General features: G+C 47.1%; 1 protein-coding gene across 3 annotated transcripts in view; it reads right to left on the bottom strand.

Annotated features, from left to right (window-relative positions):
- Positions 1-2439: 2439 nt before the first annotated feature.
- The window catches only part of RINT1 (RAD50 interactor 1), a 56197-nt gene continuing 46309 nt past the window's right edge, over positions 2440-12327 (bottom strand). For 2 of the 3 annotated variants that reach the window (XM_029615324.1, XM_029615325.1), the window contains 3 exons: positions 4227-4407; positions 3759-3877; positions 2440-3582 (listed from right to left, as the gene is read on the bottom strand). In XM_029615324.1, coding sequence (XP_029471184.1) covers positions 3360-3582; positions 3759-3877; positions 4227-4407 — 523 coding nt within the window. In that variant the 3' untranslated portion in view covers positions 2440-3359. The remainder of the gene's footprint in view (positions 3583-3758; positions 3878-4226; positions 4408-12327) is intronic. The other variant, XM_029615326.1, reaches the window with a different exon arrangement.

Here is a 12327-nt window from a genome sequence, read left to right as displayed (position 1 = left end):
CCGGGTACAGACCATGCCCAAAAGGAACTGGAGCTGGTCCCACAGAACTGCCCTTGCCAGCGGAGGAGCCAGTCAAGGGAGAACCAAGATCTGGTGCACTTCCAGCCAAAACCATAACCAGACCATCATCAGAATGAGAAGATCCAGGTTTAGCAAAATCCGAGGAAGACAACTCTCCCTGAGCAGTGCTGACACAAGTTAGAAGCCAGGTCAGGCTAAGAAGCCCTAAAAATGACAGGTAACACAAAGAGAAAGGTGTTTAGGCTTCTTGTTTATTGGTGCCATGAGTGGCAGTTACTGTGCATTCAAATGGCTCGTGCTCAAAATGTGTGTGCGCACAAATTAAAGGCGCCCTAGCAATAAGTGCGGCAAGGTGCACGTAACACTAGTGCGTCCTGCTGAAGCGTATCACCATGCTCAAAAACGTTATGCACACAAGTCGCGCCTAGCACAGCACGCACAATGCACTGTGCATACAGACATCCTGTAGAGGGCAGAAAGCACGCACAAGTGCGTGAAAATGCTACGGTGGCCTACCTGCAGCCTGCTGAGAAAAGTCTACCATGGCACCTAGCCCACCTGAGCCGCTCAACCCGTCAAGCTGCCCAGTTCCCCTAACCCCAACGGGAGCGGGATTGATGTCAGGATGGCGCGCAGAGCACGGAAACTGAAGGAAGGCCTAAAAACCCCCTAACTTTCTCTGTAGGTAAAGTTCTTTTTCTTTTTTGAAAACTTACCGGAGCTCAGAGCTTACCAGCTGTGATCAGAGATGGGCTCCAGGATGGGGGGGGGAGAGGGCATCTGCTGTCACCGCTGTGCTCGGCCTTCTGCACCCGCTACCTTTTAGCTGTACAAGCAGCTAAGTCCACGCTGGGAACCAGCTTCCGGACCAAGGCACACTTCTGAGGGACCATGGAAATCAGCCCTGGAATTCTCAACTGGAGGAGGGACCATTAGGTATCACTAATAAAGCAGGACCATTAGGTATCACTAATAAAGCAGGAGAGTGGGGCTTTCTTTTCCTGACTTTAGAATTTCAGATTTCTCCTTCCAAAAAGCTTGAAGCAATCCCCATAAGGAGGAGATGCACATCCACCATCTGCTGGAGACGGAGAATACTGGCAGGCTGGGGTTACTTCAGGGTTAGATATACTGTGCCGTCAATTTGCTCCGTCTCCATCTGCTAGCAAGGGGAGCATAAACCTGAGTCCATCTGTCTACATGCTAGGAAATACTGCGTTTTGGCAGTCATCACCCTGGAACTTTTTTCTTTGCCTCCCATCTGCTGGTAGAGGGACAAAACCCATTTGTCTCTACTAGACTGATGTAGCAGGATGAAATGGAAATCAAGTTTAGGCCGTACTGAAGTCTACTGTAAACTAGACCCATTAAGCTAATATGTTGTACCCTGCCAAGGGGAATTTCTTATTTAAAGGGTACATAAGTACATAAGTTTGCCATACTGGGTCAGACCAAAAGTCCATCAAGCCCAGAAGCCTGTTTCCAGTAGCCAATCCAGGGATTATCCTAGGGATAAGCAGTGGATTTTCCCCAAGTCCATCTTAATAACTGTTTATGGACTTTTCTTCCAGGAACTTGTTCAAACCGTTTTTGAACAGCTACACTAATAGCTTTCGCTATATCCTCTGGCAATGCTTAATTATGTGTTGAATAAAAAAATACTCAATTTTAAATCAGCTAGTAACTTCATTGTGTCCCCCCTGGTCTTTGTACTTTTTGAAAGCATAAACAACTGATTAACATTTAATCGTTCCATTCCACTCATTTTTAGGCCTCCATCATATCTCCCTTCAGCTGTCTCTTCTCCAAGCAGACGAGTCCTAACCTCTTTAGCTTTTCTTCATAGGGGAATCATTCCATGCCCTTTATCATTTTGGTTGTCCTTCTCTGTATTCTTTTCTAATTTTGCTATATATCTTTTGTGAGATGTGGTAACCAGAACTGTACACAATAGTCAAGATAAGGTCACAAAATGAAGTGATAAGGAGGCATTATGATATTCTCTCTTAGGATGGGGCCATGGGAGAGAGGGAAGGGAGAGCTCCAGCGAAGTGGCCACATGGGGAAGAGGACAGGAGGCAATGCAAACAGAAGGTATTCTGAGGGGAGGAAAGGCACATGGGAAGGGGCAGCACCCAAAAACCACCATGAAGGAAGGGCAGGAGGGAAAGCACTCAGGAATGGGTCTCAAGGGGGGGGAGGACCAGGGAAAGGGCACAGGAGGGAGAGAATATAAGGGAAGGAGCCATGGATGGGGGGCAAGCAAGGCAGGAGGGTGAGCACTTAAGGGGTAATGGGAAGACAGCACCAGAGAAAGAGCAGGAGAGGGCGCACTCATAAAAGGGGAGGGGGCCATGGTGATGGTGGTGAGTAACACTCAAAGGGGCTATAAGGAGGAGGTCAGGAAGGAGAGCATAGTTTATCATCAGAAAACCATTCTTTACTTAATATTAAGTTTTATACATTACAAATGACTTGGGGAGGCATATCAATCAGTTTTCTGTATGGCATTTAAATGCACGTAAAAATCAGACACGTGGGGGGTCTGCAAACTTTTTGGAAGTTCAAAAGGGCCCATGCTCCCCAAAAAGGTTGGGAACGTCTGTTTCAGACTGAACATTTTGACTTTGCTATCCAGTATAATTCTACCAAAATAAACTGTTTTGACAAATTTTATGCAAATAGCACAGTAGAAAGTGTCAGCAATTTAAGTACATGAATGGAGTTTAAAATCAAATCAGATGTTATCACACTGGGTAGAACTTAACACAGCTATAAATATTTAAAAGGAAATCAGTGTACTTTTAATATAGGTTTCCTCTTGCATGCTTTTAAAAACAAAGGCCAGCTGCTAGCTTTACAGCCTAGCTTCAGCTTAACTGCTGTAGTGAAATCGACAAGGCTAGGCGAATGGCAAAGTTATGAGTTTGGTTTGTTTTCTAAAGCAGACGGATACAGATTTAACTTCAGGAGAGATACAGAAGCATGTACTGGAGTTGTTTTCTTTGTAATAATTGTGAAAGGGATGCATAAAATTACCAATTAAAGTAAAAAAATAAAAATAAAATAAGATTTAGGCATAATTCAAAATCTTTATGAGAGAAAGTCTGAAGCTTGTCAGGTATTTATACATTTTTCCCTCTTTTTATATGGATTATATTGTGAAAGCCTGACTTTCAATTCTTAGTGGTGGTAAATAAATGGAATAGGCCACTATGTTAACCTTGAAGAGCAGTATTGCATACCCTTTCATTATCATAAAAAAAAAAAAAGATGGAAATAATCTTTTTACTGCTTTTTCCTAAATCTAAGGCTTTTGTCCAAGATTCCAATTTCATTTATCTGACAGTATTGGGCCAGTTTGTTCTCAGATTAAAAAGAATCTCAATGTCCTGTTGAGCCAATTTGTAAACGCCAAGTTCATTTAGTGCTGCTGTGGCAGGAGGTGGTTCAGTAGCCAGCACGGTCCCATTTCCGCTTTCGAAAGTAGACTGTAGCACATCCTTCAAAAGTAGGGCAGAGCCAACGTTTAGGTTCAGGATAATACAGGCTTCTTTTATACTGCATAAGAGAGAGGAAAAAAAAGTGCAGTACAACAAGGTAAGCAATTAAACATCAGATTAATGAAACATGCAAGAAGCAACATTTGCTTTGTTGGGGGGGGGGGGGGGGGGGGTAATACCAAGACGTCATCTCAAGGCTTCCTGTTCCTTAGGAATTTTCTTCTCTTTACTTACTGTTTGAAATAATTTTCTGGTCTTTTGCAGTAGTGTGAAAACAAAGGGAAAAGATTTCGAAGCATATCAAACTGCAACTGTGCAGCTCCTCCTTCATTAAAATGATTAGCCAGAATGATCTGTGGAAACAAACAGAATCCTTCATCAGCAAACAGACACTGCTGGGACACACGCTGGGCTGGTAACACAGTTTCAAAACCTCGGGCTCAAAAAGGGCTTGCACTCTCTCAGTTTCTATTTATTGTAACCTTTTAAATACAACATTTGAAAACTATTTAGGGCCACAATGGCTGGTACTGGTTCACTGCAATACAGCAATAACTGTTTATGCTATTTCTTTAGTTTGCAGATATTTGTTTGTGACCTTGGTGTAGCAACAAAGATCAGGCCTGACTGTCTCACTTACTCTGGCTACAAATAATAATACAAAAAAAAAAATGATATGGAATATTGCAGTGTGCTGCTTACTTCTTGATAGATGAAAAGATCCAGCTTTTCTGCAAGCATTTGCCAGAAAATTTTAAACAAGGAGTAGCAGAGCTGCTGTTCAAGTTGCAACATGCGGTCTCTTAAGGTCAGCAACATTGGGCAGGCTGTGCTGGACAGAGACATCATTGCCTGCTCCGAAGGAGATGGCAAGGAGAACCACCTGAAAGATGCAAACAGTAGCAGGAGCGATATGAGCATTTGTTATCCACAAGCAGATAGTCGGAGTGTCTCCCTCTCTCTGGAAGGCAGATTCCCTTGTTTTTGACCATAATTATTTTTTAGTGTCACCTTCCTACTGCATTTCATTGGGGGTGGGGGTGGCGAGAAGCAGTACTCTTATAAAAGCCTTCATAACAGCTTTCAAAGGTTGGTAAATTTACTACAGAGCACACTGAGCCCCCTGGGATATAAACATTGAAACTACATTGGTATGCTTTTTTAAGTTCCCTGTAGGTACCGGGATCAGTCCAGACTCCTGGGTTTATTCATTCGTGCCAGCAGGTGGAGACAGAGAAAGTAAAACGGACATTGCTTTATATATACTGATGCCACCTGCAGTTCCTCAGTATTTCTCTGTCTCCAGCAGTTGGTGACTGATGCATAAACCTGCAGTTTGTTCCAGTATTTTTTGGTTTTTGCTCTGAGCCTTCCTCCTAGGGGTCGGGGTTTCTCGTGAGGAACCCCTACCCTGTTTGGTCGAGGCGAACCCTTTTGTACACCCACTCCACAGGTAACCGTGAGGTGCACATCTGGTGGTCCAGATCCCTCCCTTTCACGTGTTGGCTCCTTGTTTTCCTCACTCTCGTTTTTTTTTTTTACTTAACTTGCTGAATTGAGCTGGACAGCTCTTTTCAGTGTTAGGAGCGGGAACTTACAGTGAGACTGTTTAGAGCATTTAAGTTTTCTTAAAAAAAAAAACCTAAACAAAACAAAAAAAACCTAGACGTCTCAGGAACAGGTAGGAGCAGCAGAGTAGGTTTGCTCCCCCGCACACGGTTTTCAGGTCTCCTTTCTTCGATTTCTTTTTTTTAGCAATTTTTTTTACTTTTTTTTTTCGTTCGTGCCACCGGCGATGCGATGGTGAGGGGGTGGCCTGCCGCAAGTGTGGAGTGGCTCCCGTGAGGCTGAATCGCCGCGGTCTATGTTCAGCCTGCGTCTCGGGAGGGGAGGGAGCCTTGGAGCTCCCAGCACCTGCCAAACGAAAGAAGGTTGTGTCCTCTCCTCTTTCTGCAGCTTTGAGCGGTTCAGTCCGCGTACAGCTGCCCGGTGTGATATCTGTGGGAACAGTGGCCATTTTGGATCCCCCGGTGGTCGGTGCACTTTTGGGGTCCAAGGGGGGATATTCCCTCCGGTCCTTCCCCGGTCCTATTTGGGGGACAGGGGGACACTGAAGGCTGCCGGGAACAAGATCCCCTTCCTGCTGATCCGGACAGCTTGCGGCCCCCGACTCAGTTTTTGCCGGAATTTGTGCTGCTTATGCACAAAGCCTTTTTGGTGCACCAGAAGGGCTTTGCGCCTTACAGAGGGGGCGAACACCCTTCTCCTTTGCTTCCAGAGTCTGGATCAGTTCCGGTCAGGTTGCTGCCAGAGTTCGGCTCAGGGCAGGTCAGGCCGGGGGAGTTGCAAGAAGGTACAGTGACCGCCAGGGTACTGCATTTGGCTGGTACAGCTCCGCAGGAGAATGCCTACGACCTGGGGGCAACATTTTCTGGCGATTGGGTGGCGGATCTGGGCGCGGCAGACACGAGCCAAGGTGATGATCTTGATCCGGGGCCTGCGGCCGAGGGGGATGACCCCAAGATCCTACAGTTGTTTCGCAGGGAGGAACTGGCACCTCTCATTCCCCAAGTTCTGGAGGAGCTGGGACTCCAGCCTCAGCTTGACAACCCTTGCAAGGACGGAGCGGATCCGGTCTTGGAGGGCATGTGGCGTTCCCCCTTCTGGGTTTCTGTATCATGAATCCATTAAAAAGTTGGTGGATCAGGAGTGGGATAACCCAGTCGCGGGATTGCAAGTTGGTAGGGCTATGGCCAAGCTTTATACCTTGCCGGAGCAAGCCCTGGAGTGGTTTGCACTCCCTAAGGTGGACACTGCGGTATCTGCCATCACCAAAAAAACGACCATTCTGGTTGTGGGAGTAATGGCTCTGAAGGATGTTCAGGACCGCAAGCTGGAGATCCATCTCAAGCGGATTTTTGAGGTCTCGACTGAGCTCCGCGTGGCTATTTGTTCCAGCTTCATGCAGTGGGCATGCTTATGCTGGGTACAGCGTTCCCAGGAGGATCCTGCATTCGGTGGTTTGCAAGGTGCTCAGGCAGACAGGTTGGAAGCGGCAATAGCTTTTGTGGCAGATGCCTTGTATGATGTGGTCCAGATGTCTTCCTGTTTTATGGGGGCTGCGGTTTCCGCAAGGCGTCTCTTATGGCTCCATAACTGGTCCGTGGACGTTTCATCTAAGTCCCAGCTGGCGTCTCTACCGTTCAAAAGTCAGCTCTTATTTGGCGAGGAGTTGGATCAGCTCATGAAGCAATTAGCAGACACTAAGGTGCATCACTTACTGGAGGACAAGCCTAGGGGCAGACAGAGTTTTCCCCCACGGCCACGTTTTCGGGACAGTCGAAGGTCCCAGCAACTGTGCAGCGTGTTGGCGACACAGAGGTATTTTTAGTCTCTCAGTCAGTCCTTTCGAGGAGGATGTCAGCTCCTCAGGTCCCAAATCAACACAATGAAGGGAGGCCAGCGCACTCCACCATTTTTTTTTTATATGGGGGGGGGGGGGGGGGGTTGGCTGGCTTGGTTTTACGAGGAGTGGGTCAAAGTCATCCAGGATCAGTGGGACCTCAGTGGATAAGGGACGGTTACGCTTTAGAATTTGCTCGGCCCATCTTCGGCCTGTTTCTAATCTCCCCCTGCGGCTCGCTGCAGAAGTGCAGGGTGGTGTGGGAGACTGCACAGGTTGCAGCGCTTGGGGGCCGTGGTCCCGGTGCCTCCGGACAAACTCCGAACGGGTCGCTATTCCATTTACTTTGTGGTCCCGAAGAAGGAGGGATTTTTTTTTGCCCCATTCTCGATTTGAAACGTGTGAACACGGCTTTAAAAGTCCCCCGTTTTTGCATGGAAACATTGTGGTCAGTGATAGCGGCGGTACGCACCCAGAAGTTCCTGGCATCGCTGGATTTGAAGGCAGCGTATCTCCACATTCCCATTCGCCGAGATCAACGCTACCTGAGGTTTATGGTCTTAGGGCAACACTTCCAGTTTCAAGTGCTCCCGTTCGGACCGGCCATGGCACCTCGTACCTTCACCAAAGTCATGGTAGTTGTAGCGGCAGCGTTGCGGCATCAGGGAGTCCTCATACATCCTTATCTCGACAATTGGCTCATTCAGGCAAAGTCTGAGAACAGTTGTCGTTCCGCAGTACAGGCAGTCCTTCGGACTCTGTGGTAGTTAGGCTGGGTAGTGCATTTGGCCAAGAGCCACCTAGTCCCGTCTCAAACTCTGGAGTATCTGGGAGCATTTCTTGACACAAGCCAAAGCGGAGTCTTTCTGATGGAGAAGAGAGTGCAAAAACTATAGTCTCAGGTTCAGCACTTGTCACAGTTGCGTATCCCCAGAGCTTGGGATGTGTTGCAGGTCCTTGGTTCAATGACTTCCACATTAGATCTGGTGCCGTGGGCCTTTGCTCATATGCATCCCCTTCAGAGGGCTCTTCTGGCCCAGTGGAGTCCGTTGTCAAAGGAGTTTCACCAGCCTGTCCCTCTCTCTCCTTTGGCCACGGACAGTCCGTCTTGGTGGCTGCACACACCAAACCTCATGCAGGGAGGGGGGAGGGTCGCCTTAGAAGTTCCAGATTAGGTGATCCTGACTACGGATGCCAGCCTCTCTGGAAGGGTGGCAGTTTGTCAGAATCAAGGGGCCCAGGGCACCTGGTCAGCCATGGAGGCTTCTTGGTCTATCAATCGCATGGAAGCCAGGGCGGTGCATTTGGCATTGCTTGCCTTTCAGCCTTTAGTTCAGGGGTGTTTGGTGCGAGTTCTTTCGGACAATGCGACAGTGGTAGCCTACATCAACAGACGGGGGGGGGGGGACCAAGGGCCATTCAGTATCACTGGAAGTTCAGGAGTTGATCCTTTGGGCGAAACAGCACCTGGTTCAAATAACGGCGTCTCATATCGCAGGAGTTGAAAAATTCAAGCAGATTATCTCAGTCACATTCTCCTCGATCCAGGAGAATGGGAGTTGTTGGACAGCGCGATGCAGCTCATTTCCACGAAATGGGGCTACCCTCAGGTCGATTTGATGGCAACGCGCCACAATGCGAAAGCTCCTCGTTTTTTCAGCAGACGAAGGAAATATGGGGCAGAGGACGTAGATGCTCTGTCCTACCTTGGCCGCAGGGAGTTCTCCTATATGTTTTCCCTCCTTGGCCACTGGTGGGAAAGATCTTGCAGCGGATAGAGAGACATCCAAGGGAGGTGGTGCTGGTAGCCCCGGAGTGGCCGCGCCACCCATGGTTCGCGGATCTAGTAAACCTTGCTGTGGAGGACTCGATACGGCTCAGTCATCTCCCTCGCCTCCTGCGGCAGGGCCCCATATTTTCCGACTAGGCAGATCGCTTTTGTCTAGCGGCTTGGCTTTTGAGAGGAGGCGTTAAGGTCGAGTGGGTACCCGGAAACGGTAATTACTACCCTCCTCCAATCTAGGTGGAAGTCCACCTAGTTATCTTACATCCATGTCTGGAAAGTCTTCGAGTCCTGGTGTGTGGCTAAGGGGGTACAGGCATTGCGGGCTTCAGTGTCACATGTCTTGTCTTTCCTTCAGGATGGCCTGGTCAAGGGCCTCGCTCTCAATTCTCTTAAGAGTTCACATGGCTGCTTTGGCTTGTTTGAGGGGAACGCTGGATGGTTACAGCTTGTCTTCTCATCCTGACATGATCAGGTTATTCGGGGAGTCAAGAATTTACACCCTCCTGTGAGGAGAGTTTATCCTCCTTGGAACGTCAATCTGGTCCTTCGGGGTTTGTGTGAGACCCCGTTTGAATCTATCCACAGAGCGACTCTTAAAGATTTGACTCTAAAAGGTTGTTTTCTTGGTAGTCATTTGCTCTGCGAGGAGAATTTCAGAATTGCAAGCTCTGTTGTGTCGAGATCCTTTTCTTCAAATATTGGACATCTGTGTATCTTTGCGGACGGTGCCATCCTTTCTCCCGAAAGTGGTTTCCACCTTCCATATTAATCAGTCTGTTGAATTGCCGGCCTTTACGGATTTGGGAGCTTCTGAGTCTAATGCTCATGAGCTTAGGTTGCTGGACTTCCGTAGAGCGTTGTTCCGCTATCTTAAAGTCACAAATGGTTTTAGCAGGTCTGATCTTTTTGTTTTATGGAGTGGTCTGAAGAATGGGTCTCAAGCTTTCAAAACTACCATTGCCAGACGGCTTAAGGAGGCTTTTGACTCTGCTTACATCCTCAAGGGTAAGCCAGTTCTGGAAGGCTTAAGGGCCTATTCCACTCAATCTCAGGGGACCTCTTGGGCAGAGGCTCACTTTGTGTCGCAACAAGAGATTTGTAGAGCGGCAACTTGGAAGTCTCTGCATACTTTTGCAAAGCATTATCGGCTGGATGTGGGGGATCAGGAGTCTTGATCTTTTGGCAAAAGTGTGTTATGAGCGGGACTCTCCAGGTCCCACCCTGTTTAGGAAGCTTTGGTACATCCCAGGAGTCTGGACTGATCTGGGTACGTACAGGGAAAGGAAAATTTGGTTCTTACCTGCTAATTTTCGTTCCTATAGTACCACGTATCAGTCCGGAACCCGCCCAAACATTGAGGAGAGTGGAGAGTCATCTGTAATCTACAACAGTTGAGCGGACATCAGAAGTTTATCAGTTTATATTGAAATGTTTTTTTTTTACATTTTTTTGTGGTGTTTTGCATTTAGCTTGGATACAGATCAATACTGAGGAACTGCAGGTGGCATCAGTGTATATAAAGCAGAGTCAGTTTTACTTTCTCTGTCTCCATCTGCTGGCACAGATGAATAAACCCAGGAGTCTGGACTGATCCGTGGTACTACAGGAACAAAAATTAGCAGGTAAGAACCAAATTTTCCTATCAATTCAATGTGTCTAAATATTGGCAATTATAATATAGAAGGAAATTTGGATTCTATTTCCTGAGACAAAAAGAAAAAACTGAAAACCATAAATCCAGCTCAGGCAGGAGTACTCCTTAAATTGCAATAAATACTTCTGTATGGCATTAAATAGTTTGCAAACTGTAGTCTGGTTGTCCTTGTTCACTTATTTTTGGTGACCCACTTGTCTCAAAAGGATCCCAACCAACAAGACCATAGACACACCTCAGTGCAGTAGTTCCCAAACATGTGTGTGTGTCACATCACACCTGGCACTAGTTTTCACTTTGCTGTCGCACACCATCAACTTCCCTTCTCTCCTCCCTACCCTTCTAGCATCAGCCCCTTTTCTTTCCCTTTCCTCCTAGATCCCTGGTATCAGACTGTTCCCTGCCATTGCCCTAGCATCACCACTTTCCCTGTCTTCCCATCACCCCTGACATCAGCACCATCTTTCTTTCTCTCCCACCCCCTTGGCCATCAGCACCTTCCCTCCCACCCTCCCTAGCATCACCATTTTCCTTGGCCTAAGTAACATGTTCCCTTCCCAACACTGGCCTGCAAGAGGAATCCATCAAATAGCGCTATTTATCAGTTACCACCTACTCCTCTGCCAGCTTCCTTCTGAAGCTGGAACTGCTTGGGGTCAGCGAATCTCATGAGACTATGGGGCCCCATATGGTTCTGACTTCAGAAGTTAAGGAGTGCTGCTTGTCAACTCCCCCCACCAGTGGAAGGCTATGGTACGGGGACTTGGAGTTCAGGGGGTAAAGAGTAAGAATTTGTTAGTAGCAGTGACTAAGACCTGCTCTCATCTTTCCTCTGAAGGTGGCCAAAAAATTTCACAACAGACTTGAAGTCCCCTCCACCCCCCTGCACACCAGGTGGGAACTGAAGCTATTGCTCAGTCAGCCTATCGGTATCCCACAAAGGAACGCAGCAAGGCCTGTTAGCCTAAGTAGGTCTGGGCCAGAGCAATGGCTCAGAGATCATCTCTCAGAAGCATTCATCCCTATTATCCAAGACATGGGCTTGGGTAACAGGAGCAGAAAAACAAAGAGGTCAATATTCAAAAGTCACAGCGAGTCTCAATTTAAGAGCCTCAGTTTTAGGCTTAAATAGGTTCCTTGGTGCTAAACTGCAGGCAAGCTATTGCTTCACCTAAATTAGGCACTCAATACTTTAAATCAGTGCTGAGTGCCTAACTTCATTTCTCTGATCTGGCTACGCTTCCTGGCCCCACCCATTTCTAAGGCACCTAAATGTAGGCACAGGATAGGTGGATTCAGAACAGGTTTTATCCCACTGCCTGCATGGACATGTAGTCTTGCTTTTCTTAAGGAAATCAAATACATCAGAACTACAAGTCCATGCAAACAGTGGGAAAAAACCTGGACTGGATCGAACTGTTCTGAAAATCAGGACTCAGTTGGCAACCCTAGCACACAGCAGTGGAAGAACTTTTATTTAGCAAGAACTGGAGCCCAACTCAAAGTTAGGCAGTAGATCTTTTGAATATTAGCCTCACTGCTTCTTTCAGAGAAAATAAAGAATGTGTTTTTCAGATAAAAAGAACATGGGCCCAGTATACAAAGGATTCTCTTCCATTCTGTGTCTATAGGGAAAAATGTTTAGTACATCAGGCCCTAAGGGAGCAAGAAGTAGATGCAGATATGGCCCTAAAACAACCATGAGCCTCAGCTAGAAAGATGCTTTGTAGACTGACTATAAAAAGTCTACTTGCTTTGCCATATGTAATCAGGTCTCTGCTCATCTATCAGAATGAATCTAGGTCTTAGACTCACTATATGAACATTTTTACTATTCTACATGTTATGCCACCTCTTGGAGCTGCTGTATGCATTTTCTAAGGAAGACTGGAAAAATAATTCTCTCAATACTGTAGTGGATTAGATTCTGCTCTGAACACCAGAGACCCCTAATCCATAC

The sequence above is a fragment of the Rhinatrema bivittatum genome, chromosome 9 (genome assembly GCF_901001135.1).
Source record: "Rhinatrema bivittatum chromosome 9, aRhiBiv1.1, whole genome shotgun sequence".
In the NCBI taxonomy this organism is placed as follows: domain Eukaryota; kingdom Metazoa; phylum Chordata; class Amphibia; order Gymnophiona; family Rhinatrematidae; genus Rhinatrema; species Rhinatrema bivittatum.
Note: the sequence above shows the minus strand (reverse complement) of the source record. Positions and strands in the feature narration are given on the sequence as shown.